General features: G+C 40.2%; 1 protein-coding gene across 2 annotated transcripts in view; it reads right to left on the bottom strand.

Moving 5' to 3' along the window:
- The window catches only part of HAS3 (hyaluronan synthase 3), a 203,306-nt gene that overhangs the window by 117,422 nt on the left and 59,657 nt on the right, over window positions 1-26,227 (bottom strand). For both annotated transcript variants that reach the window (XM_026495093.4, XM_048223560.2), the window contains exons 12-14: window positions 23,565-23,699; window positions 15,856-16,365; window positions 12,377-12,434 (exon numbers count right to left, since the gene is read on the bottom strand). In XM_026495093.4, the coding sequence (XP_026350878.2) occupies window positions 12,377-12,434; window positions 15,856-16,365; window positions 23,565-23,699 (703 nt within the window). The remainder of the gene's footprint in view (window positions 1-12,376; window positions 12,435-15,855; window positions 16,366-23,564; window positions 23,700-26,227) is intronic.

Raw genomic sequence — 26,227 nt, 5'->3', positions numbered from 1 at the left:
AAAAATTATTTGAAAACTACTGGCCGCAATTAACTCCACGGTTTTACCTTTTTCATCTGCTGAGGATGTTTTTCATAATAGTTAAGGGCTGTGTGTTGAAACAGAATTTGGAGATTTATAGCGGCGCCTGGGTGGCTCAGTCGTTAAGCGTCTGCCTTCAGCCCAGGGCGTGATCCCAGGGTGCTGGGATCAAGCCCCGCATCGGGCTCCCTGCTCCATTGGGAGCCTGCTTCTTCCTCTCCCACTCCCTCTGCTTGTGTTCCTTCTCTCGCTGGCTGTCTCTCTCTCTGTTGAGCAAATAAATAAAATCTTAAAAAAAAAAAAAGAATTTGGAGATTTATAGAGATAGAGATTTGTTGTTGTTTTAAAAGCAACAGAACCTTGTTTTCACATGAAATCTTCAGAGGAGACTCAATGAAAGAGAGGAAAGCAGAGCCCTCTAGTGAGAGTGGGGTTGACTGGTGGCCTGAGCCCACCCAGCCTACCCCCTTCTTCACTGATCTAGGGTCCTATATAACATAGGCATTCATGCAGTCCTTACTGTCTGCAGTCTCCTCCCTGCCAGAGTACTGCACCTTCGCTGTCCCCTCAGTCTGGGGCACTCTTCCCTCCCTTCTTTACTAGGCTCATTCGTAATCATCCACCAGATCTCAGCGTATGAGTCACTTTTTCCTTCTCCTCTCTGTCAGGTAAAATGTCCCTAACACGGGCTCTCATACCACTGTGTACCTTTTCTCCACAGCACCTGTCAAAGCCACATTTCACCTTTGTTCACACGATGACTGGACTACCACTTGCCTCCCGCCATCTCCCCCCCCCCATCAAATGTAAATTTCATGAAGGCAGGGAATGACTTTTTCTCAGCAATGTACTGAGCACAGTACCCTCACACACAGTAGGTGCTTAATAAATCTTTATGGATGAATGAATAAACATTTTAAACTATTAAGAAAATGGCCAAAGATATTTTACAATTCTTTTTAGCCCTTACCTAAAGTCAGGTTACCAATAATGGAAAACAGAAGTTGGACATCAAGTGCAAACCTGCTTCCAAAAACAGACTTCCCCTAAGAAAGCAAACTTTAGCAATCATGCCCTGGCAGGTGGGCAGGAGGGATGACCTAATTAGGTCTTTGGTAGCTCAGTGCCTGTGATCCATTCCCTGAGGCTCAGTTCATTCCCAACCTTCCAGCTTCCTCAGGGACAGCAGAGACACCACAAGGTCAGGAAAACCGAGTACAAAGGCCTAATGTAAGAATCTAAAGAGGAGTTGCCAAAACTGTACGGACACCATTTACGTGCGCTTTTCCCAAATCCACTGCCCAAGATCTCGACGTGACCAAAGAAGGAGAAATTGATGCTTCAATCAGTTAAAAATGTTAAACTTATGACTCAGCAACAAAAGGAACTATGTCAGGGTTAATAAAAAATATAATTGGGCTTATTAAGTGTGTGAACAGTTTCAAGGATCATCTTAACCACATCTGGTGAGATTAGGAATTTTAATTTGTATTTGAAAAAAGGGGCACACAGGCTTCGTGCTGTTTAGTTTGAGAGAGCAAAGCAAGGGCAGGACACCCCTCTAGCCACTACCTCAGAGCACTTCCAGTAAAACAGATGGACTCCTTCAGAGAGTCAAGTAATATCGTACTTAAACATAAGTCTAAGGAGAAACTTGCTATTTTACTTGTGAGTTCTCTCACTAGTTTATCTTCCTTAATTTGCCTGCAAATTCCAACTCTACTAAAGACAGGGTGACTCCAGGGCAAAACTTAAATAGCTGTTCTGTAGAGAAAGTACTTACACCTTCTTAATAGCTTGTGAAGTTGACATCGAAACAACTGACTATCCCACGGTATCTCACAACTGCCTTCTTGGTCCTGAATCCTGCCTTTGTGACTGCTGGCTTACATGAATAGGAGGTAAATGAGCCCTGGAAACCAAGAAGTTAAGAAGTATTTACATGCTTAGCTGAAAATGTCAAGATCCACTGGTTCCAGGGCTTAATTTACTGTGTGCAAGAGCAGAGGCCACGATGATTTAAAAGAGGTGAGAAAATGGAATGGAGAGAGGAGGGACATCCAGAGAAGGTAGAACGAGGCTCTGGAGTTGATTCTGGTCTCCATCCCTCACTGGTTGGCCTTTTACTGCTAACAGCTTGGAACTTTGGCCTCTCTGTCTGAAAAATGGGGAGATGAAGATATGGACTCTCACGGTGCTGTGGTGAGGAGTAAATGAAATCGTGTAAGCTACATCTGGTCTGTACTGGCACTCAATAAATCACAAGTGAAAATAAGAACAAAGGAAGCATAAGTAATAACCATCAACAAGCTTGAGACTTTCAAATCCAGGAAGCCCATCACCAAGAAATTACTGGTGGGCTGCAACAAGAGCAAGCCTACAGAGGCTCCCTAGAGCCCACAGAGAACAGCTTGGACGCCTTGCCTTGGCATTCCAACAGCTTCTGCATTTCGGTCCCATCCCACTCCTCCCCTTCATGCTCACTTTGCTCCACTAACGACTTGAACTGCTTATCTTCCTCTGTACTTGCCCCACTCCTGCACACCCTCCTGCCTCTGCTTTTCTTTTGGTCTTGACTCCCTCACCCTAGCTCCACACACCTAAATCCTGTCCATCTGCCCTTCAGAGTCCTAGCGGCTCCATGAAAACTACTGTTTCGAATTTTTCAAGTTTATTATTGTATTTTTAAAAGTGCAGAATTCAGTGCTTTTTGGTATATTTTCAAGGTTGTGCAGTGATCACCAATACCTAATTCCAAAACATTTTCATCACTCATATCCCTTATCAGGCACTCCGACCTCACATCCCTTTCCTCCCATCCTCTGGCAACCACTGATCTACTTTCTATCTCGATGGCTTTGCCTATTCTGGACGTTTCATATAAATGGAATCATACACTATGTGGCCTTTTGTGTCTGGCTTCTTTCACTTACCATGTTTTCAAAGTTCATCCATTTTATATCATGAATCAGTACTTTATTCCTTTTTATTGCCAAATAATATTTCATTGTGTAAGATACACCACATTTTAGTTATCCATTCATCAGGTGATGAATATTTAGGCTGTCTTTACTTGAATGAATAATGCTACCATGAGCATTCATATGTAAGCTTTTGTATGGACATATGTTTTCATTTCTCTTGCCTATGTATCTAAAGTGGAACTGGTGGGTCATATGGTAACTGTGTTTGACTTTTTGAGAGCTGCCAGACGGCTTTCCAGAGCAGCTGCACTATTTTACAGCTTCCACCAGCAGAGTATGAGGGTTCCGATTTCTCCACAGCCTCATCATTTATATCATTTTAAACTAAGTTATTTTTAAATGTCATTTACTGGAATCAGAAATGCAACAAATATCATAAGCTCCATACAGAAAGCTACGTGTTTACCTGACTCACAATGTCTGCGGATATGGTGCTGAAACAATCATGCTCATCAGCAGGAAGAAAGACAGGCGGTGTGAGTCACACACTCACATTCCACTAATGGAAGATGAATTTTAAAGATACACATAAAGATTGCTTAAAAAATAATACTGTACACATTGCCAAATGAGCAAAACCACACACACACACACACACACACACACACACACACACACACACACCATGTGAACATGAGATCAGCATATTATTAAGTTGTAGAAAGGGTTGATTTATAGTGAAACCATTTCCCATAGGCAGGCCTAGTTCTCCTGTACCTAAGACCACCTGGGAACTCAGCCATTGTACCTAGGAACAAGAACAATGTGTGAACTAGGACTAATTATTTTTCCCCATTGCAAGAGCATAATCTTCAGAGCTAGAGAGACTGAAGACTCAAATTCTGATGCTGACACTTAGTATCGATGTTACTTTGGGCTGGTTTCTTAACACTTTGAGTCTCAGTTCCCTCATCTGTAAAACAAGGCTAATACCAAACTTGTAAGGTTGCTGGGGCTGGCATAGAACAGGCACTTAATAATGGTAACTTCTATAACATTTACTGCCATTTCTCTTACATGGCAATAATCCAGGGCAATCTTGGGGAGTGAAAAGAACTAACCTCAAAGTAGTCAGTTCATGTTTTACTTACAGGTAAAAGTACTAAAACTGCTAAATATTCTTTTCTTTCTTTTTTTTTTTAAGATTTTATTTATTCATCTGACAGAGAGAGAACAGGGAGCCCAATACGGGCCTCGATCCCAGGACCCCGAGACCATGACCTGAGCCAAAGGCAGATGCTTAACTGACGGAGCCACCCATGTGCCCCTAAATTGCTAATATTCTGATGCAAATCTGAACGTTTCAATCTTCAATTGATAGAGGAAACCACTGGATAGATATTTGAAAAATGAGGCTAATGTAAAACTCAAGTATTCCAGGCTTTGAAATGCAGCCTATAACTGGAGGGAGAGAGAGAAGAACTGATATATATATAAATGTATATGTATATGTATATGTATATGTATATGTATATGTATATGTATATGTATACATACACATATATGATATACACACATGTATCAATCACCGGGGCTGCAGTAAGAGGATACAGTGGACTGGGAATCCCTAAGAAATGGATCTCCAGGGGCGCCTGGGTGGCGCAGTCATTAAGCGTCTGCCTTCAGCTCAGGGCGTGATCCCAGTGTTATGGGATTGAGCCCCACATCAGGCTCCTCCGCTATGAGCCTGCTTCTTCCTCTCCCACTCCCCCTGATTGTGTTCCCTCTCTCACTGGCTGTCTCTATCTCTGTCAAATAAATAAATAGGGGCGCCTGGGTGGCACAGCGGTTAAGCGTCTGCCTTCGGCTCAGGGCGTGATCCCGGCGTTCTGGGATCGAGCCCCACGTCAGGCTCCTCCGCCATGAGCCTGCTTCTTCTTCTCCCACTCCCCCTGCTTGTGCTCCCTCTCTCGCTGGCTGTCTCTATCTCTGTCAAATAAATAAATAAAATCTTTAAAAAAAATAAAAATAAAAAATAAATAAATAAATAAAATCTTTAAAAAAAAAAAAAAGAAAGAAATGGATCTCCACCATCCTCCCAACTTTTGTGACTGTAGTAAAGTCAATTATTCATCTATAAAAGGGTTATCATGTCTTTTATTATATTTCAGTATTGTTGACAGAAGCAAAGCTTTCCAGATAATTAAGCATTATTCAATTTTAATAAATATTACTGATAATCATAATATGTTTTTAATCTTAAAAGCACAAAAAATAGAGTCAATTTCTACCATTATTTGAAAAGTTCTAAAGAAGTAACCAAGTGTATTGGAGAGAAAAAAAGATTTGGAAATCATGAACAAGGGTTCAAGTTGCTTGCTATGTCCTCTTAGAAAAAAGAGTTCCGGGTTCCCTGGATAGCTTAGTCGGTTAAGTGTCTGCTTCAGCTCAGATCGTGATCCCAGGGTCCTGGGATCAAGCCCCACATTGGGCTCCTTGCTCAGCGGGAAGCCTGCTTCTCCCTCTCTGTCTGCCTGCTGTTCCCCTGGCCTGTGCTCCCTCTCTCTGTCAAATAAATAAATAAAATCTTTAAAAAAAGAAAAGAAAGAAGACTTCTATCTAAATCTCAGAATGTTTAGCTATAAAGTTTCTGCAAAACTAACTCACAATGGCTCATGGACGAAATATAATTGTGAAAACTATAAAACTCATGGAAGAAAACATGGAAGTAAATCTTCATTAGCTTGGGTTAGGCAGTGATTTCTTAGAAATGACACCAAAAGCGCAAGCAATAAAGAGAAAAAATTGGTAAGCTAGACTTTATCAAAAGTAAAAAGTTTTGTGCTTCAAATGCACCATTAGTAAGAGAAAAGACAACCCACGGATATTTTCTGCCATTCACACACTGAATAAAAAACCTGTTTCCAGAATATATAAAGAACTCTTACAACTCAATAGAAAGACAAAATATGTAAATTAAAAATGGGTAAAGAATCTAAACAGACATTCTTCCAAAGAAGATAAAGACATGGGCAACAGGCTCATGAAAAGACGCTCAACATCATCAGTCACTTGCGGAAATGCAAATCAGAATCACAATGAGATATCACTGCCCACCCACTAAGACGGCTGTAATAAAAAAGACAGACAATAGTGAGTATTGGTGAGGATGCGGAAAAACTGGAACCCTCTTATATTACTGATGGGAAAGTAAAATGGGGCAGCCACTTTGGAAAACAATTTGGCAGTTCCTCAAAAGGTTAAACACAGAGTTACAATATGACCCAGCAATTCTAATTCTAGGTATAAACCCAGGAGAAATGAAAACATATGTCCACACAAAGACTTGTATATAAATGTTCATAACAGTGTTATTCATAATAGCTTAAAAGTAAAAACAACCCAAATATGACACCAACTTAGGAACGGAGAAACAAAATGTGGTTAATCTATATAGTGGTACTTTATTCAGCCATAAAAAGGAGTAAGTACCAATCCATGCTGTAACATGGACGACCCTCAAAAACATGCTAAGAGAAAGGAGCCAGACACGAGACCATATGTTGATTGTATGACTCTTTACATGTAACATCTCAAATAGGCAAATGCATAGAGACAAAAAGTAGTTTAGTGGTTCCCAGAGACTGAGGGTAGTAGGAATGCAAATTCATTAATACTAGATATGGAGTTTTTTTTTGAGATGATGAAAAGTTCTAAAATTAGATAGTAGTGATAGTTGCACAACTGTCTAAATACACTAAAACACTGAACATTTTAAATTGGGGGATTTAGGTATAAATTATATTTCAAATAAAAAGTTTAAAAAATGGGATAATCTTCTACCTAGAACTATTTCAAGGATTTACCGAGACAGCATATATGAGAGACAGTTGCTAAATGCTCATTTATTAATTAGGTGGTACAAAAACCAGGTCAGGACATAAAAGTAATCTCCCCATTTCAAGGACATAAATGGAGATGATAAACTTCACAAGCCTGCATTCCAAATTTCAATGCCAGATCCAATTAAATGGTCCTTCAAGGGATAGAACTGTTTTCATCTAATGGTTTCCCAACTTACTTTATTTGAGGTAGAAATCTGAGAATGAGATAGGGAGTTCAGATTCTGACAAGTTAAGACTTGTAATCCTGCTCAGTTTGAAACTCTGTAAAAACAATTTCACCTTGTATCCACCTCCCTCCGCCCCCCCTTCTGGGCCTTTGGCCTTCCCCTCCCCTTGGCTCTTTTGCCAGAAATGAAAATTCTTCTCTGAAGAGAAAGAGGGCAGAAGAGTTAGTGAGATCTGCTTGGGCATGTCAAGATGTCTAGGTTGTCCTCACTATACACATGGGTATACTTTCACCTCCCATGCTTGGCTCAGAGCCTAGGGTTTTTGGTTTGTTTGTTTTTTTCCTTTTTCAACAACACTGGTAGTTTTATCCAAAGATCCTTCGACACTGACAGGGATCACTTGGATCCCCGAAATGCATCTGTCTCTGGTGTTGCTTTCAAAATGTCCTTTAAATAATTGAAAGTGACTGAGAAGACACATGAGCAGATCCACAGTATGATAAACAACCTGACTATAATACCTTACCAGAAGAATATCACTTATTTATCATATTCATTATTGAACATCTATTTCAAAACTGAAATGTGAAAAATACCTCAAACATCTAATATACATTATGGGACCTCAAGGACATATTTAAACTCCTATTTTGGAGAAGAGGACTTCTACATTTTATCTTATATATTTCCTTGTCAATGAAATTTTTTATAACAATGAAAATGCATTAATTTGTGCAATAATAATGATAAAACAAAGAATGAAAAAAAAGAATTTATAAGAAATCTAAAAAGGAGAGACACTTAATGGCCATAGTTGAAGATTAGGTCTTCTATTTATGAACTCTGGCTTGAAACTGGAACTCAGGAACTTGGTACATAATTCTCTGCCTGAAGGACTTGCTACTGAGTACTCACCTCGGAGCAGCTGCTGTGAGAACTAAATCAACCATCACTTTCTCAGTAGGACTAAAAGGCGATGCAGATTGCCTTTCATCAAACTAAAATTTAACTCCTAGGGAATTTAGTTCTCAGATTGTTGTGATGCACAGATAATACACAAACCAGAAATTCTTACATCAGGTATCGATAAGTATCTGCTGAATGAATGAGTTTATTAAATTCCCCTCTGCTCTGCTGGTAGACCGCAAAGTTGGTGAGAAATTATGAAAGAAATCCAATTTATTAACAAATTAAGCAAAAGATATGTTGTAATTTTCACATGGAGACACTTAGCATAGAAAAGGAAAACTTTAAACACAGACACAGACACACACACCCCACAACTAAATGCTACTCAAACAACAGCCCAACACCCCTTGTACTGCAGGACATTTACAAGTAGGCTGGTCTTGTCTGTCTGGGAGTCCAAAATGGCTTGGCTCCTGGCATGCTTTACACCTGGGCAAATGACATTGGCAATGCAGGTGGGAAAATTCAGCTCTTTCTTTTCTTAATGGGAAATTCACCTAAGGCCTTGGCCTTTAAGTGCATGTTACAAACACCAAAACATCAATTAATTCAAACTTGTCCATTGTGGGGAGCTGAGAACAGAAATTACACCTCTACCTCCCATGTTCTTCATCGCCAAATTAGCTACTAACTGATTAGCACCCCAATTAAAAGTACTAAAAACAAACATAAAACCAACAGTTGTGATTTTTATAGCAGACCCTAGAGGCTAATGAGCTCAATGGTTAATCAGCTAAGAAGCTTATTCCAAACAGCAATGTTGCCACATGAGAACGATATACCTCCTCTTCTCCAAAAACACTGTCCTAAAAAAAAAATTAATCAACAAGAAACAACTTCTTATCATAACAGTATTACAGTTTCTTGAGAAAAGTACCAGCTGACTTATTTTCTGAGACTTCTTAATTACAGGCGTTTGAGGTTCCTGCTTCATTGATTTATCTTGCTTCCATAAGTACCATTCATTGTCATGTGACTTCCTGAGCCCCTGAGCCCCAGGTTTATCTAAATGCCAGGCCTCTTTGCCCATTCACCTGCGGGTAGTTACTTTCTCTCTTGATACCCTCTACTCTTTCGGCTTCTGCTCTCACATACTTGTCCTTTTACCTCTTTGGGTGGTCATTTTGTCTCCTCTGAGGAATTTTCTTTTTGCTTTTTAACCTAGGCATGACAACTCACTGTTAAAGTGTTTTGTATACAGTAGGTGCACAATAAATATTTGCTGAATAAAGAATGAATTCCAAAGCTCTGGCCTTTATCACTGTATGCTAGCCCCTCTGCACTTTCTCCACTTTCTCTTAAGTTTTAACTAACCAGATCAGTACACAGCGTACCCAAATTATACCAAGAAATAAGTAACCACTAAAGGCCTAAGCATGCCTCGTGCTCATAGGGGACCTTGCCTTTTGCAGATAAACAGAACACATCAGTGAAGGACTGTATTACCGGCTTCAATTCTTCACCTCTCCCTGAATTCATGTCCTTTGCTCTATGACCTGGCAGTTTGTCCCACGAAAGGGACTATATTTCTCTACCTCTTGACTTTTGGGCTAGGCCACATTGACTTATTTTAGCCAACAGTATGAGGCAGAAGTGATAGGATGCTCATTCCAAGCTTAGGCCTCAAGAGTCCTCTTGAGTTTATTCTTATTCTCTTACACTTCTGCCATCACCACAACATGCCCTGGTCGGCCACTGGTCTAGGGATGACCAGGAACAGGCGCAGCAGAGCTGTCGCAGCCGGCCCACAGACCTGCAGGGAAAAGCAGAAGTGTCCGCCCAAACCCAGCCTACATCAGCTGACCTCCATTGGTCTACAGAGGCCTGAGTGATAATAAATGATTGCTGTTTAAATACTCAGAGTTGGGGTGGTTTGTTACATAGCAATAACTACCTGGTAGAGTCTGCCTACTCAAACTTTAGATCTGAGAAGTTACATGTATCACCACATTATCCAGCAGTCTAACAATAGAAGCAGTAGTAATATAATGATGATGATGATGACATTCAGTTCATAACAGCTAACCCTATTTGAACACTTACTGCGTGCTAAGCATTTCTTTTTTAAGATTTTATTTTTTTTGAGAGAGAGAATGTGTGTGTGTGCGAGTGGGGGAAAGGGCAGAGGAGAGGGAGAGAGAATCTCAAGCAGACTCCACACTGAGCGTGGAGCCTGATGTCACACTCCATCTCATGACCCTGAGATCACGACCTGAGCCGAAATCAAGAGTCGTACACTTGACCGACTGACCCCCAGGTGTCCCTGTGCTAGGCACTTTCAAGGTATTAACACATTTAATCCTAATATTAACCTCCCTTTATAGACTTTTTAAGATAGAACAGTTTTAGATTTACAGAATTATTGAAAAGTAGCATAGAGAGTTCTCATATGTTCCACACCCAGTTGCCCCTATTAACTTTGCATTAGCATGGTACATTCGTCACAATTAATGGAACTAACAGTGACATTTTATTATCAGCTAAAGTCCATAATTTACTCAGATTCTCTTTGTTTTTCCCAAATGCCCTTTTTCTGTTCCAGGATCCTATCTACCACATTCCATTTAATCATCGTATCTTTTTAAGCTCTGAGAGTTTTATCCCTCCCCCACCTATTAAATTTTAATTTTTTTGGTAACAGCTTATTGAGATATAATTCACATATCATAATATTTGCCAACTTACAATTCAATGGTTCCTACAATACTGACAGAGTTGTGCAATGATCACCACAATCAATTTTAAATGTTTCCATCTCCCCAAAAAGCAATACTGACCCTTCAGCTCTTACCTCCCAATTCTTTCCCCTTTTCTGCCAGCCCTAGGCAACTACTTACCTAGTTTCTGTCTCTATAAATTTCCCTATTCTGAACTTTCATATAAAGGAACCGTACAATATGTGGTCTTTTGTGACTGGCTTCTTCCATTTATGATGTTTTCAAGGTTCATCCCTTCCATGTTTCAGTGTTTTCTTTTTGTAATGACCGAATAATATTCCATTGTATGGATAAAGGACAGTTTGTTTATCCATTCATCAACCGATGGGTATTTGTGTTGTTTCCAGCTTTCGGCTATTGCTGCTACGAATATTCAGGTACAAGTTTTTGCGGGGACATACGTTTTCAATCCACCTGAGTATATACACCTAGAAGTGCAATTGCTGCGTCAAGTGGTAACTCTATGCTTATCTTTCTGACAAACTGCCAGGCTGTTTTCCAAATTAGCTGTGCCATTTTACATTTCTATTTAGCCCCCTTTCTACAGATATGAAATTGAAGCCCAGAGAGATTAAGTAATTTGCCAAAGTCCATACAGCTGAGCAACAGAGGAACAGAGGTACACCCAGGTGGTCTGTCCCTGAGTCCTAGCTCTTTTTTTTTTTTTTTTAAGATTATATTTATTTATTTGTCAGAGAGGGAGAGCACACGCAGGGAGAGCAGCAGGCAGAAGGAGAAGCAGACTCCCTGCTGAGTAAAGAGCCCGTTGCAGGACTCAACCCCAGGGTCCTAGCCAGCCACCCAGGCACCCCCAGAGTCCTAGCACTTGACAATTACACTCCACCAGTGGAGCCAAGAGAAGCTGTGAGATAACTGACCTTCTCACCATGTCTGATTCTCACCCTTATAGGAAGGGTTCCTTTACTCTACATCCCTGTTCCTGACATCTCTCTGTAGATTTGGAATCCACAACCTTAAAAAAAAGGTGGTTGGGGGGTGGTGCCTGGGTGGTTCAGTGGGTTAAGCATCTGCCTTTGGCTCAGATCATGATCTGAGGGTCCTGGAATTGAGCCCGCATCAGGCTCCCTGCTCAGCAGGGAGTCTGCTTCTCCTTCTCCCTCTGCCCCTCCCCCTCACTCATGCTCTCTCTCTCTCCCTCTCTCTCAAAATAAATAAAATCTTAAAAAAAAAAAAAAGATTTGGAACCCACAAATCAATGGAGATGGGGAGAGCAACAAAGAATCACAAAAGAGAAATAAAATGATTGCAAAAAACATTTTGATGAAAAAATATTAGATACTATGAGATTCTTTTAGTTTAAAGGGAAAGCAAGGGTGCATTCTACCAGTAGTCAAGTACATGAAAGGTTAAGGTAATGAGAGTTAATGTGGGAGCCATTTTTTACCTCCTTGAATGAGAAGAAATGGGCTTTAATCTATAGAATAATAAAGACCTCATCATCATTATCAGACACTGAAATTCTATTAGAACCCTTAGGGAACCATCCAGGAATATTATTATTATGACTTAAATTGAGTACTAGCTAGGAGGCAGGAAGATGGACAAAATGACCAACGGTCTTGTAGTTCCATGACTTTAGAGATTTTGTGCAAACATACAGGCTACAATCTTTGGTCCACAGACTCAAAGTCCTTTAACCAGGACTAACTTACCTTGAATAGCAGACAGATATACAAAAGCGTCTTCATGCTCCAAATTCTCCAAGAATATCTGGAACCACAAAATAGAGCAGTGATATGATTTGCAAAGAGCAAACAAGATTTGAGAGCCCCTTAGAGCAGTCTCAACAGAATAAATGCCTTTCTTCTTGTTTGTCTTAGCTAGACACTGGTCTGACTTCAGAATCTTATAGGGGAAACAGTGTATATGTTTGAAGTCCCATTTTTATAATAGCTAAAGAAGGGTGGCAAGTTAGGGGGAGATATTTCTTGAAGCGGCTAAGTATATAACAGAAGTAGGCATGGAAACCAAAATCTGGGAGAAAAATCCTCAACATTTTCTCCAGTACTGCCCATGGGAGACAACATTCTCACCTGTGTCACAAGAGACTACCAGTCATGCCACACGAGATGCCACATTTGGGGTTAGGTCCAATTGATGGCATATTTGCTATAATTTGATCCTTTTCTCTTGCTCTCAGAAAGTATATGGGAATGCAAGTGACAGAGATGTTATTGGAATAACCTTGAGTCTGTTCTAATTTATTATTTTTTTTAAAGAGTTTTATTTATTTATTTGACAGAGAGACAGCCAGTGAGAGAGGAAACATAAGCAGGGGGAATGGGAGAGGAAGAAGCAGGCTCCCAGCAGAGGAATCTGATGTGGGGCTCGATCCCAGAACGCCGGGATCACGCCCAGAGCCAAAGGCAGACGCTTAACGACTGAGCCACCCAGACGCCCCTCTAATTTATTTTTTTAAACCTTTTGCAAATCTTGGCACTTCAATTGACATTAGTAACAAATTATTTTCAACAGATTATCTCTCAATTTAGGAATGCACCAGGGTGTGACAGGGTGTGCAAGGCAGAGGGTACTGCTTATCTAGAAGATAGGACAGTGACATGTTAAGTTTAGGTCTTAAAATGAGGGCCAGAGAAAGATGGGAGCCATGTGCTCATGTGCTTCCTGCTTGGCATCTGGGGGGAGGAAGGGTGTCTGTTCCATATATAGTGATGCATCCTTTGCTGGCACAGTGATTCTTGTGGTCTCCACAACTGCAGCACCTTAGGAAGAGCTAAATTAGTTCAACTGGACAGAGGGCCAGGCTGGAAGGGGTGGGGATCATGTAAGTAAAGGAAGCTTAATCCGGGGTAGTGGCCATGGGAATAAAGAGGAAGAGATACAGATATATTTGAGGGACTTCTTGGAAAAATAATTGACAGGACCTGACCAATCATGCACAGAAGATGAAGGTTAAATAAGTCAAAGAAAATTCCAAAGATGTTCACAGCATTCACCATCTAAATAGCTGTAAGAAGGGATATTTTTGATGATTACTCCAAGGAGATATACACTTTGAGGTTTCCAGCAATATTTCAATGGCAGCAAATCCTTGGCACATTTCTAGAACTTGGTTTTCTCATCTATAAAATGGGGATAATACCAATATTGCAGGTGTTATGAGGACTGGAGATAATATCTGAAAGATACAGGATCTGGCTCAATAAACAGCAGTTATTATTATTATTATTAACTTATTTGAGGAGGGGGAGGGGAAGAAGAAAAGGGATGGAGAAACTCAAGCAGACTCTGCACTGAGCACAGAGCTGGACACAGGGCTCCATCTCACGACCCTGAGATCATGACCTGAGCCAAAACCAAGAGTCGCTTAACTAACTGTGCCACCCAGGCGCCCCCAATAGCAGTTACTATTATCACACTATTGGTTCTAATACTTTAGTGACTAAAGATGAATGTTTTCAATCAGAATTATAACTCTTAATCTAGTGGCTAAAGTATATGAAAGAGATGATAATAATAATAATAATAATAATAATAATAACAGTGAACCTTTATTAGATGCTCGTAATGTGCCTATCACTATAACTAGTGCTTTACATAGACTGTTTTTTTTTTTCCAAGGTGTCAGCAGGGCTGCATTCATTCCCTCTAAAGTCTCTTATTTTTAAATTTATTTTAAGTAAGCTCTATGCCCAATATGGGGCTCGAACTCACAACCCTAAGATCAAGAGCTGCCTGCTCTACCAACTGAGCCAGCCAGATGCCCCTACGTGGACTATTTTTTTTAAAGATTTTTTTAAAAAGATTTTATTTATTTATTTGACAGAGAGAGACAGAGTACAAGCAGGGGGAGCAGCAGTGGGAGGGAGAGAAGCAGGCTCCCCGCTGAGCAGGGAACCTAACGTGGGGCTCAATCCTAAGACCCTGGGATCATGACCTGAGCTGAAGGCAGATGCTTAACCGACTAAGCCACTCAAGCACCCTGGACTATTTTATTTTAAATCTTCTTTCTTGGGGCACCTGGGTGGCTCAGTAATTAAGTGTCTGCCTTTGGCTCAGGTCATGATCCCAGGGTCCTGGGATTGAGCCCCGCATCAGGCTCCCTGCTCAGCAGGAAACCTGCTTCTCCCTCTCCCATTCCCCCTGCTTGGGTTCCCTCTCTCTCTTTCTCTCTGTCAAATAAATAAATAAGATCTTTAAAAAAAAATTTTTTTTTTTTTTTTAAGATTTTGTTTTTGGGGGCACCTGGGTGGCTCAGTTTGTTAAGTTTCTGCCTTCGGCTCAGGTCATGATCCCAGGATCGAGCCCCACGTCAGGCTCCTTGCTCAGCGGGAAGCCTGCTTCTCCCTCTCCCTCTACCTGCCACTCCCTCTGCTTGTGCTCTCTCTCTCTCTGTCAAATAAATAAACAAATAAAATCTTTAAAAATAACAATAAATAGATAAATAGACAGACAGATAGATAGATAGATAGATAGATAGATAGATAGATTGATTGATTTTGTTTTTAAGTAATCTCTACGCCTAATGTGGGGTTCAAACGCACAACCCTGAGACTAAGACTTGTATGCTGTACCGACTGAGCCAACCAGGTGCCCCTAAATCTTTCAACATAAAGTGGGTCCTATTGTTATTACCCTCACTTGACAGATGTAGAAATTGAGGCTCAGAAAATTTAAAGGACTTATCCAAGGAACTGATCTGGGTTTTGATCAGTAGTCTCTAGACCCTTTGCTCTTAATCTCTAACCCATACCGAGGTCAGGAGAACTCCCACAAAAGGGAAAAGATCCTCAACTAAGCATATATTTTCTCCCACATACATCTCTGATGTAAAGAACAGCTTCTTCACTATGATGGGGGGAGAAGGCGGGAGGTTAGGGAAAGGGGGAGGTCCAGTTCTGCACAATTCCTCTCTTAAAAGGGGCCAGAAAAAAACAGGTAGCTTCTTGGGAATTAGCTCATGCTGTTCCATCCCCTTTTCTTTCCTGTCCAGGCTCAACTGAGTGGTCTCAAGTGGTTATCTAAGCCTTTCCTGTGTCTATGTCTTGCCTCCTCAGAACAATCACAATTTCCCTTAGGGTAGTCTGGGGCAGTGCTTGATACACAGTCAAGGCTCCTGGAAAGCTGCCCCACTCTGTGTGCGTGTGTTTTGCCAGTATGTTCTACTCACCTTGAGAAGCTTCTCTTGCATCTCAAGGGCTTTTGTTTCTCTCTGCTCTATCCAGCGGGAAAGAGTTCGCAGAGCAGCAGCCCGGGTTGGAATTTGAGGATCATAAGCTGATAAAAGAACCTCCTGGAGCTGGTCTGTGGTTACACTTCCAGATTTCTGGTTTGTAATAGTTCTGGGCCCCCTGACCTCCTGAGGAATGAGTGGAGCATTAGATTTCAGGCCCGTTTGTTTGGATTTCTCAGGGCTTTGCTGTTGTTTGAGGTGAGAATCATCACTGTAACTTTCATGGCTGGTTTGTTGCTGCTCCTCCATCTTCCCTTGTGGATCCTTTTTGTTCAGGGTACTCTGGGCAGCCACGCTGACAGCCTCAGTGGAAAAGGCCCCATGGGTAGAGATGGTGATACGGAGATCGACGGCGAGCTCCTGGATGACAGGGTCAGGGTACACCTTGGAGACCTTCTCCAACAAAGGCAGCAATTGCTTCAGGATAGCAAAATCACTTGACTTCAACTACAAAATGAAATGAAAAACGCCAAATCGAAATTAATATAACAGATGTTAATAATGCCTGAGCACAAGGAAACATTCTGAGTAAGAGGGGCAGGGGGCATATCTTATTCATGGTGTAATCAGCATAGTCTAGTACTCAGTAACTATTGTTGAATAATTACAGCTAACACTTATTAAATACCTACCCTGAGAAGGTACTTTTCTGAGTTAAAAATACACCAGTGATGCATATGATTACACTTAATTTTTACAGCCTGGTGGGAAAAACATGGTTATCTTATGTTTTAATTTGCATTAGCCAGACTACCTACCAGGGCTGTTAAGCATCCTTTCATGTTTATTGGCTGTCTGCATTTCTTTTTCTGTGAACAGCCTGTTTACATCCTTTGTACACACTTACCTATTACAGCTATTCTTACCATATCAGATTTCATTCAATACTCAGTCAGATGGTGAAATTCTTTTCCAGATTATTATATTTTGATTTTTATTATCTTTTTTCTTGCATTATTTTTTTCACTTTAATGTACCTTTTACTATAAAAAGATGAGTTAATATTAGCAAAGTACTTAGTGCCCGGCACACAGTAAGTGCTATGTAAATGTTTTAAGATGAAATATGATAAACAAAAAAATACACACATATTCCATATCCCTATAATCTAGCTATGATTATTATCTACATTATAACCGGGGGAAACTGAGACACAGAACAGTTAAGTAACAAGCTCACACAACTGGAAGATGGTAAGATATGAATTCAGTAAGTCTGGCTCCAGAGTCCACACTCTTACCCTACACAGTCTCAAACGAACAAATAAAGCAGCTCTTAACTACATTTTCTAAAGTAGCTGGTCACCATTCAAGGGCATCATAGGTCTGGAAGGGATTGGGACAATAACTGGCAAAAGATGAAAAAGTGAGAGTGAGTGAGAGTGAAATTATGTAAGGTTTTATTCTCTCCAGGAGCTTTGTGCATAATGCCACATGTCTTCCCAGGAAAAGCGCATGTGCAGTCAGTAGAGAAAAAAGAATCAATGATAATCCTTTTCTGTTTGAAAACACTAGGAATATTATCGTATGAGGCTTCATTAGTCCTCGATATTTGAAAACCCTGCAGGTCTTAAATCCTTTTTAGAACAAGGCGGGGTATTTATTACTTACTCATTCATTCACTTCATTATCTAACCAAACAACCAACCATCTTTATAGGACCTATACAATATTCTCACTTAAACTCTATGTCCACAGAACTATTACTGTTTATTTTCCCCACCGCTTTCCTTCCAAATAAATAAAAAGTTGAGGTTCATGTCAGGCTTGTACCTATAGAATTTCACCATATACTCCCCACAGATTTCTTTGTTTAAACAATTAGGAACTATGCAAAATGGACAGAAGGTAAAATTTCTAGCTTTGCAACATATGTTAACCTACCCGCATATGTACAACAACTGACCGTTCCAATATTACTATATCTTAAAGGGAGAAGAGAGTATGTATGTCCGGAAATAAAAGTATCTAAGAAAAGGGTCAATTTTACCAGGAATCTGTGGAACTGGGAAAGATATTTTAGTAATAGATAGTATTAGATATTTAGATAATTTTGCGAGTATTATCATTATGCTAGACTTCATTCAGTGTCTCTGTAGTATTATGGACATTTGCTTTTTCTTTAAGCATCTGAAATGGGAATATCTACTTACTGCTACAATGTATGGCCTCTTTTTCATTTCAACTGTATACAGTAATTTTATCTTAAAAAAATGAAAAGATAAATAGACCAATGGAACAAAATAGAGAACCCAGAAAAAGACCTATATACAGTCAACTGATCTTTTAAGTTTTTTTTAACCAAATACAGTTGACACACAATGTTACATTAGTTTCATGTGTACAACACAGTGATTCCAGCATAGTCCACTGATCTCTGACAAAGAAACAAAGTTAACAGAATGGAGAAAAGACAGACTTTTCAACAAGTGGTGCTTAAATAACTAGACATTCATGTGCAAAAAAAAAATGAATTTTTTTTCAGTGTAAGAAGGTGTTTTTATGATAGCACAGGGACAGGATCCGTAGGCAGAAAGAGCTGCCAAAAAATGAATTTAGACACAGACTTTACACTATCACAAAAATTAACTCAAAATGGATCACAGACTTAAATGTAAAATGCAAAACTACAAAATTCTCACAAGATAACATAAGAGAAAATCTAGATGACTTTGGGTATGGCACTGAGTTTTTTAGACAAAATAGTCAAGAAAAAAATCCACGAAAGAAATAACCGATAAACTAGATTTCATTAAAATGTAAAAATTTTTAAATTTTTACTCTACAAAAGACAATGTCAAGAGGAAGAAGACAAGTCACAGACTAAGAGGAAATACTTGCAAAAGACACATCTGATAAAGGATGGTTATCCGAAATACACAAAGAACTCTTAAAATTCAACAATAAGAAAACAAACAACCCAATTTACAAATGGGCAAAAGATCTGAACAGACACCTCACCAAAGAAGATCTATTAGATACACAGCATATGAAGAGATGCTCAACATCGCATGTCACCAGAGAATTGCAAATTAAAACGAGATACCATCACACACCTCTTAAAATGACTAAAATCCAAAACACTGACAACACCACATGCTGGTGAGGATGTGAAGCAAGAGGAGCTCTCATTCACTGTTGGTGGGAATGCAAAATGGTACAGCCACTTTTGCAAGACAGTTTGGCAGTTTCTTACAAAACTAAACATACTCTTACCATATGCTCCAGCAACTGAGCTCCTTGGTATTTACCCAAATGACTTGAAAACTTATGTCCATACAAAAACCTACACATAGATGTTTATAGCAGCTTTATTCATAATTGCCAAAACGTGGAGGCAACCAAGATGTCCTTTAGTAGGTGAAGGGATAAATAGATTGTGGTACATCCAGACCATGGAATATTATTCAGCACTAAAAAGAAATGAGCTATCAAACCTGAAAGACATGGAAGACCCTTAAATGCATACTACTAAGTGAAAGCAGCCAGTATGGAAAGGCTACATAGTGTATGATCTCAACTAAGCTACATTCTGGAAAAGACAAAATTGTGGAAACAGTGAAAAGATCAATGGTTGCCAAGGGTTTGATGGGAGAGATTAATAGACAGAGCACAAAGAATTTTAAGGGTAGTGAACCTATTATGAACAATGTTATAATAATAGATACATGTCATTATCCAATTGTCAAAACCCATAGAGCGTACAATACCAAGAGTGAACCGTAATGTAAACTACAGACTGTGAGTGATAATGTGTCAGTGTACGATCACTGATAGCAACAAATGTATCACTACTGTGCAGAATGTTTCTAGTTGGGGAGGTGATGCTCTGTGGGGCAGGAGGTATGTGGGAAATCTCTGTACCTCCTGGCTCAGTTTTGCTGTGCACCTAAAACTGCTCTAAAAAATAGTCTATTAATAAAAAAACCCAACCACCTTTTCTTCCAGTTTTCAAATGTCTTAGTCATTGTGGGATTCATCTTATTCAATTGGGTAACTTCTCTAATCATCATACGCAAGTAGGCAGATTCTGAATCAAATAGTTTATAAGACTTAAAATTAAAGTTATGCACTCTTTCAGCTTCATAAACCTATAGATTTCCCACTATGAGAATAATCAGGGAAATCCAAGACTACAGGTGCCAACTATTTTGTTCATAAATGTTCAAAAAATTTTTGAGGTATAAAGTAATATTCACTTAATTGATAGATGAGAAAATGGAACCACTGAGTAATCATTAATTATTTTTCAAGGGTCACCAAGGGCCATATCAAATTGAAAATTAACCATACAGCCCTCATTTTTACTTCTCAGCACAGATCTCATATCCAGACTTCAGAATTCTGCGTGAAGGCCCTGAGGCCTGAAGCCCTCAAGTGAGTGACAGATTCCTTTACCTGGCTGTGTCTCTTTTGGAGTCTCTGGAATACTTCAAGAGTGGAATGAGCAGAGCTATGTCAGCCGCCATCTATGATTTCTTGTAGGGTGTCAGGAATGAACCAGTTAGATGGGGAGTTGTTCTGAATTTCTCCAAGTTTTCAAATTTAAGAACTGGGGGTTGGACTGGGGGTATGGATGGGATTGAGGGTAGTGACCGGTGGGACAGAGCATTCCTGCTAAGGTAAGCATATGAGAACCAACTGGCAGCAGAGAAGGGCACGTATACACTGAAAAAGCCCCATGAGGCTTTACAAAGCTCACCTAAGGGGCGTACAAAGTCTCATCCTGCCTTATCCTGCTCCAGTGAGAATCACTATTTTGGAAAAATCCAAGGGTCTCTTCCAGCAATAAAATGCTGACCTAAGAATTCCTAATTCCATAAAATACTTAATGTTTATTCTTTGTGTTCTCGTTTCTATATATCATCTATATTTCTTCAGATATTCAGCTGAGTAGTTTACATGTCCGGTTCTTATTTATAATGTCACTGAATTTATTTACAAGTGGTATTTTTATTTTGTTCTAAGTCAGCACGCAGTATGGCCTGATTTATAATGAGCGACACATAAAGATACACATGAGATACAGAAATATGAATCTTATTAAAAAAATGAAGAATTCACTGGATTAATCGCAGCCACTAGAAGGCAAACTCCATGAAGACAAAGAGGCACATGATAAATATTTCTTGAATGAGTTCACTCTATGATACTGTCAGAAAATGTGGTATGCGATCTCAGGATTTCAGTTCGAGTTCCAGCCCCACCACCCTGAGCACCAAAGCTCACATCAGCTCCATGCAGCAGTGCTTTAGGGGACCTGATGGGCCCTGGAACACTGTTAATGAACTCCCTAAGAGGACAGGGAAGTTACCAGCGTCACACTTTTACTGATGACCAACCCTGAAATTTAGAGAATGTGTGTGGAATAACACTTGTCTTGTTAGCAGTCTTAGACCTACACTTTCTCCAAACTAACTCCTCTTCCCAGACACTGTTCTAATAATCAACTTAATTACATAAATTAGAAAGGAAAGAAAGGTTTAAACGCTGTTAGATTCTGTTTCATTAGCTAAAACAGTGAACTCTAATCGGGGGTAGGTATAGTATAATCTAGACTCCGAAGCAAAGACTTTGCCTGACAATGACTGTCTGAAAACATAATTAAGAATCATGACTTTTTTTCTAATACAAAAACAGAAACCCAGCATTACTATAGAAGCCCCTTATAAATCCATGAATCAAACAGAAAAAAACCTAATATATCTAGGGCAAAAGTAAAGGGGTGACGTGTTTAAGTTCACTTTACTAAATGCAAAGTCAGAGGAATCCAGGATGTAATCAGTGAGTCAGAATGGCTCATGGAAGGGCAGGGACAGGTAAGGGATGTACATTTGCATCAATCAGATGAATCTCTCTTAAAACATGACTAATTTACATTGCCAGTTCCCCAACAACAGGCTTCTAGAAAGCAAAATGGAAATATCCGTGTTTTATTTTCCATTTGGGATGTGGTATAAAATTGTAAGTGTTAAATAAAAGAAAAGCAAAAAAACCCTCAACTTATGGAAACAAAGACTGTTCTTAATACTTAACCAGAAAAACAAAAACCAATCAGGCCAACTAAATCCAATAACAACACATCTTAAGAAAAACTATTCTGTTGGTGAATCCTTCTTTGATAATTCTAACAGTAGGGATATAATAGGACTTTAGAAACTGAATCAAAAATGATCTCTTCAAACTACTTGGAAAATACAAAATTTGAAGTGCTGAGTAAATCTACCAAGAAAAGAGCTTCACGTTACAATGGGCCCAAATAAAATTCCTTTTTCACTTTAGGGCAGGCTAAAAGGAGGGAAATCCTAATATATCACAAATCAGTATCGGATTTGAATCTTCACATTAAAAAATCCATTCCCAGAGGGTTCCCCACTCATCGCTAAGAGTTATGACCAGTCTGAGTTCGGGTCAGATTTCATTATACTCGCACTAAGCTTATCATGCTTTCTCGCAGTTTCCTAACAAACACATGTGCCCCCCCCCCTTGTCCGGCACACCTCTGACCCTTGGTCTCTACAGTTCAGCTAAACTTGCCTTCCATCAGTATTTAAGTTCACCAAACTCCTTCCTGCTTGTCGAACTGAAAGAGCTGCCTCCACCTGCACTGCATACACCCCCAAACCCCTATTCACCATTCAAGTCTTAGCTTCAACTTGTACTTCTTCGGTGAAACCTTCCCAGCCTATGTTAGATGCAATGTTTTCTTGGTACCTTCCTCTTCTCTTTTCAGGCACTTCACTCAATTCTAAGTATATTTTTCGAATAGTTATTTGGTGTCTGACTCCCTCACTGGCTGTAAACTATATGAGGATAGGGACCGTGTTTGCTTTGTCCATGGCAGGATTCTCAGGCCCTTAGTGGGCACACAGCAGTAAGCAATCACTATTTTTTGAATGAATGAATTTAAATATTACAAATTCAGTATGTAAAACATACAGGACGTGGGGCGCCTGGGTGGCATAATCAGTTAAGTGCCCGACTCTTGGTTTCGGCTCAGGTCATGGTCTCAGGGTCCTGGGATCAAGCTCCATGTCAGGTTTTGTGCTCAGTGTGGAGTCTGCGTGGGACTCTCTCTCCCTCTCCCTCTGCCCCTCCCGGTTCTGCTCTCTCTCTCTCTCTAAAATAAATCAATCTAAAAAAAAAAAAAAATACATGCACTGGACACAGGCTTTAACATGCCACATGATATGAGTTGAACAATGGATCCTGTGCTAAAACAGAACTATTCAAAACAGATGGAATCCTAAGCAATCAGCAGTTTACACAAGTTTTCCCCCAACTACGGCAGTAGGGTCAGGGGCTGAACTTTGGAGAGACCTTAGGGTAAGGGACAGAGAAGCTAGTATTCTCCATAGATGCATAACACTGTGCTGAGTATTTCCAAATCAAACTTGTGCCAGGTCACAAAGAGCCCCACCCTTCTGATACTCTGATACTGAAGTCTACACAGGTGACGAGGTGGAAGCCGTACAATTTTCTTGTCCTCTACTTTGGAGAGAATACTCATTAACAACCTGACTTGTTTACCCTCGTTCTCCTAAGCACAACAGCCATTCTGATTTCTCACAAGGGTGAGAAGGGAAGCAACAAGTTTTTCTCTTCTCTCCTCCCTCCATCCTGCTTGGGCTCATGTCTGCCACTCACCTGAACCGCTCCTCCCAGCATGACAGCCACCAGCCCCATGGACATGCTCAGTGTCTGCGACTCCACAGTGCTCTCTGCCTGGTGGGCCAAGCTTGCGCACGCCCGCTGCAGCGTGGCTGCTACAAAGTCCACAACCTGCGACAGAAACGGAATTTAGAATCGGTGAGGACTAAGGAAAAGAATCACAAAATTCTCTTTACATGTTATGTCTACATCCTCATCAACATCATGAAGGCGAGAACCTGTAAGAACAGGCATAGTGCTCAGTGTCCTCAGTGCACAGTATCACCTACATCTCATGTCAACTCTAGGAGGTCAACGCTCCAGTCCTCATTTTTTTTAAGATTTTGTTTATTTATCTGAGAGAGAGAGAGAGAAAGCACAAGCAGGGAGAGGGGCAGAAGGAGAGGGATACAGGGGCAGAGAGAAGCACAGACCCCACTGAGCAGGGAGCCCAATGCGGGACTCAATCCCAGGATCCTGGGATCATGACCTGAGTCAAAGGCAGACGCTGAACAGACTAAGCCACCCAGTCGCTCCCCCCCATTTTTTTTAAGTAAATCTACTCCCAACATGGGGCTCAAACTCATGACCCCACGATCAAGAGTCACATTCTCTACTAACTGAGCCAACCAGGCATCCTTGTCCTCATTTTTTGGTGAAGAATCTGTGAGCTGGTCAAGGTCATGCAATCAATAAATGAGAAACCTCATTGATACTTTCCCAAATGTTTTAATATACTAATCCAACATCCTTGAGTTTTTATGAATTTTACCAAGAAATTAAAATGAAAGTGATTTGATACTTTTGGACCATCTTAGAGGGTCCTAGATCTGCTTCTCCTAATGAGGCTTCCTCCTCAAAGACTCCCCTGCCTCAACCTGGTTATGACAGTCTGATTCCAGTAAGCAAAGAATGGGGGAAGAAGCACTCAATTTTATCTAGAATTGAGTCCTCAAACAATCTGTACAAATGTTCCAGAGTCATTTTTTAAGTATCAAATATTTTTAAAGGATTAAGATTATTCGTATTTAAGATTTTATATAGCATTTGGCTAGCAACTAAGCTTCAAATGGAATTAATTTGGTCAGCATCATTTTAACTGCACTTGTATTAATCACCTTAAGTAGAAATACCTTTGAATAAAAGCAAACACACACACATCTGTCATGTGCATGCACACACGTGCAAACACGCACACACGCACGCATATCCAGGATTAATGGCTCAAAAGGGAAAAATCATTTTGAAAGTGGTACAGCTGAGATAGGTCATAATAAGCCTCTAAATACCATGCAAGCTTGCATGTTTAATTCTCTGGGCAAATCACATGCTATGCTAGAGTCTTTATTGCAAGCTTAAAGTCAGGAGAATGGCTTGTTACCACTTGTCTTTGGAGCAAGGCAGGAAACTAGAAAGGTTATTAAAAGTTCCACTTACTGAAATGAACAATGCTGGTTATGGCAATTTTTACCACCCTCTCAAGCCTAAGACTTTACTGATATTAGAAGTTAAGGACACTGGCCTTTACCATCTTGGGCCACCTATTTTGCGTTAGAGTTTTCTAAAGCACCCCTTGATTATAGGAAGCTTCTACTTCAGCACAAATGTATTGTTAAATTGCTGGAAAAGAACTATCTAGCCTTTCCACTTTCTCTAAGTCCTTCCTCAAAATACATATATATATAAGATGCTCCAAAACAAGCAGTATGATCCTATTGTTGTTAAGAAAGAAACTCTGTATGTATGTAAAAAAAACCCCAAAACCCCCCAAAACAAAACACCTCAGAGCTGTAAACTGTGGTTTGATAGCCAGCTGTTACTGTCATCCATGAAGTGCCTTTTCCCCCAAGCTTTTTTCTTCTAACAACAGAACCACGACACCCATCTGGATAACAGCTCCTCCCAGTTACTACTCATTTCCTGTGACTGGTGGGGCTGCCAGCCACAAGGACAGGTATGTAACTGAAGCGTGTTCTAGAATTTACATACGTTGTGGAGAGGAGGGAGACACTTTTACTTTTTACTTAACCATTTTTGTAATGTTACATAATCTAAAAAGCCAACTATTCCTGAAAGTTTATACTGAAAAACAGCGGTGCCCCACCCCACTTCTTCCCGTCTGGTTGTGGCTCTAGAGAGGAAACCACTTTTAATGGTTTAGGTGCTTAATAATAACATTAAACATTTGCTATTTACCAGGTACCATTCTGAACGTGTTACAGATGTGAATCCCCTAAATTCTCCCCCACTTCCCACGGGGATGTATAAACCTTTTGCCACCATTCTGGCAGTCGAGTGGGAGCGGGCTGAGGCCTCACTGTTGAGTCTGTAGACAGCAACCTAACCCTCCAGGTTTTCAGTTTGGTGCTGCCACCCAAGTTCAACCTCTTTCAAGAACATGCCTCCGGGCTTTCGCTGGGGAGGGGAGGTGTCTGTATAAATTTGAGGACAGAATCAAGGGGTCTACCGAACCTTGCAGAGCCTTTCAACCTGTTTTAAGCTCTAAATTTAGCTTTGTCTTTACAGCTGATCTAGCTCCTCCAGTCCTTCCGGTGATCTGCAATGAGACGTAGTGTGCTTTTTTTTTTTTTCTTTTCAAAATAAAATGTGAACACCTTCACTGAGGTATAGTGCTTTGCTTCTTGACTTCTCCCATGCAG

This window comes from Ursus arctos, unplaced genomic scaffold, assembly GCF_023065955.2.
Source record: "Ursus arctos isolate Adak ecotype North America unplaced genomic scaffold, UrsArc2.0 scaffold_19, whole genome shotgun sequence".
Taxonomy (NCBI): Eukaryota; Metazoa; Chordata; class Mammalia; order Carnivora; family Ursidae; genus Ursus; species Ursus arctos.
This window is presented reverse-complemented; position numbering and strand designations above follow the sequence as displayed.